General features: G+C 34.7%; 1 protein-coding gene across 1 annotated transcript; it reads left to right on the top strand.

The window, feature by feature from the left end:
* Window positions 1-1,696: 1,696 nt before the first annotated feature.
* Window positions 1,697-2,299, top strand: LOC143888954 (uncharacterized). Its single transcript, XM_077393333.1, has 2 exons — window positions 1,697-1,909; window positions 2,000-2,299. The coding sequence occupies exons 1-2, from the start codon at window positions 1,697-1,699 to the stop codon at window positions 2,297-2,299; spliced, it is 513 nt and encodes a 170-aa protein (XP_077249448.1).
* Window positions 2,300-2,755: the final 456 nt, after the last annotated feature.

The following is a 2,755-nucleotide window of genomic DNA, read 5'->3' as shown; positions in this document are numbered from 1 at the left end:
GAATTGCATGTTTTATTTCGGAATGGCCCCAAAGTTGTGAGAAAAATTAATAGCCTATGATTAAAATTTTCAAACATTATTTACGTATATTCTAAGCATAATCAATAGCTAATATGGTAGTCCGAATATTTTTCTCCCACTTAAAATATTTGGAAATTATGCTATTCTGAAAGGGTTCCTGAAAACCACTATTTTGAGCTTTTCTTGCTCAAACGATTTCGTTTTTAAGCAAAAAAATCTGTGGTGACTTCTGACATCATAAGGAATGATTATATTAAGTTTCTTTAGATGTTACTATTTTTTATGGCTGAATTAAAAATTATTTGATTTAATTTCAGCATGAGTTGATCTCTATTGGTGAAAAATTAGGCAAAAAGGATTACTCGACCTCTATCCATGCATGAGATGCATATGGATAATATTTGTGGATATTTGTTATTTATTTTTATAGTTTGATATTGCTGGAATGTAGCAATTAAAAGTCCGCAATGTAATAATTAATGATTTTATTGGTTTATGTACTCCCTCTGGGCAGTTGTGCGGACAACTGGTTTTCCATGGAGAATTTCTTTTGATGTACATATTATTTAGGCTAGTATAGGACACTAGGGTAGTTTATTTTCTTATCACATCAGAAGTAATGAAGAAAAAAAATTGCTCTTGACATGGTCAATCGATGAATCAAAGAAGGACTTGGACATGGTGATGCTTCAAGAAGGCTATAGATGATGGCGAACCTCGATGCTGTCTATTCAATGGAGGGCGAACGGATTCTTCATGATTTTTACTGATCTAAGATACTTCATATGATGAAGTATATTAGTACTAATACCTTTCAAAAATCACCTTGAGGTCGGCGGATTTTTTTTATTGCGAATAGCGAATAGTTGCCCAAATTTCACCCTTAATTTTGGTAATATGAAATTATGGGGATTAACTAACTCTAAATTGGTTAGATAATTATAAAAAGGTTAGTGGGAGAATCCCTATAAATCCAAGATGCCAAAATTAAGCTTATAGATGTGGTTGTTTTACTTTTCTGTGGTTTGGATGTGTTATGGATGATTGCATTTTCCTTTCCTTATGTATGTTTTTTCATTGGATGGTTTGTTTTAGATGCATGCATAGGAATAAGTTTTTCTCACTTAAAAGAAACCCTCTTTATAAAATATTAAGTTGTAAATGAGGATTTAAATCAAAAGGATTAATCTCCATGGCCTTTCATAGCCATCTATTGGTTGGCTAGTTTAGAGAACAAGACGGTCATATGCCAAAGCAGAAACCGATCTTAATTTTCTATCAAGAGTAACTAATAGATTCCTATAAGGATAAGTGATATTTACAAAATACATTAGTCATATGCCAAAGCAGAATCTAGTATGTTTTGTAAAATGGTTCTGAGGCAGTGGGTGTTAACTTAACCAAGCAAAGAGTGTTGATGCCCAAAGGATAGATACAGTGCGATGCTTGGAGGCCAAAATCAAATCGGATATTATATTAATAATATGATGGATTAGATGAATTCACTCGTACTTAACAAAGTTGTTGTTAATGAGCATCCGATGCCCATTGGAGAAATCATGCTATTTCTCTTGATTTATGTATTTGGGGGGCACATAAATGAGACAAGATATGAGCAGTACCGTTACAGATCAAATACCCAGATCTAATGGTTACATGTTATGATAAATCTAAAATGGTTAGTCTTGCTAATTTTATGCCTCTTTCATTTGCAAAAGATATGGCATCCTTCAATCCATTAGTTAGGATTCTTGAGGACAACAAACTTACTGGTCCAAATTACATAGGCTGGAAGAGGAACTTAACCCAAGTGCTCACAGCAACGAAAGTTCATTTGGTCTTGACTACTGAGGCACCTGAGTTACCTGGTCCCGATGCTCCCCAGGATGTTAGGGACAGACCCACAAAATGGCATGAAGATGACCAAATGGCTAAGTGCTATATCCTTGGGTCAATGTTGAACATGTTGTAACAACAGCATGTTGGAATGGCTTCATCCATGGATATTATGTACAATCCTAAGGAGATGTTTGGACAACAAAATCGTAATGCCAGACAAATAGCGATTAAGGGCCTGGTTTCCACAAAAATGGTGGAAGGAACCCCAGCTAGAGATCATTTGTTGAAGATGATGGGCTATCTAAATGAGCTCGAAGTTTTGGGAGAGATGTTAGATGCTGAGTCGCAAGTCGACATGGTGTTAGCATCCCTACCACCATCATTCAATAACTTTGTCATGAATTACCATATGAACAAACCGTCAATGACGTTGACATAATTTTTGAATCATCTTCAATCTACTGAGGATCTTCAGAAAAGAATAAAAAATCATCTTTCTTAGTTGAAGCTAATGTAGTCTCAACTCCCAAACCGAAAGGCAAGGGAAAAATAAAGGATAAAGGCCAAGGTTCTAAGAAAAATATTTCCAAAGTCAAGAACATGAAAACTTTCAAGAAGAGTTAACCAAGACCAATGATGTATACTTTCATTGTGGAAAGGTTGACTGAGTGCGAACTCTACCTACAGGTTGGAACGGATGCAACGGTTGCAGTCCAAGCTGTGGGTGATCTACTACTAGCATTTTCAGGAGGATATTCATGTTTAAATAATTATCTTTATGTACCTTCCATTAGAAGGAATTTGATTTCAGTTTCTAAACTATTGATTGATGTTTATTCTGCAAGTTTTAATAAAAGTAGTTTTTTTTTTTATCAAAAATGGTAATTCCTTAATC

The sequence above is a fragment of the Tasmannia lanceolata genome, unplaced genomic scaffold (genome assembly GCF_043159265.1).
Source record: "Tasmannia lanceolata isolate RefF3 unplaced genomic scaffold, GAP_Taslan_0.1 ptg000012l, whole genome shotgun sequence".
Lineage (NCBI taxonomy): Eukaryota > Viridiplantae > Streptophyta > Magnoliopsida > Canellales > Winteraceae > Tasmannia > Tasmannia lanceolata.
This window is presented reverse-complemented; position numbering and strand designations above follow the sequence as displayed.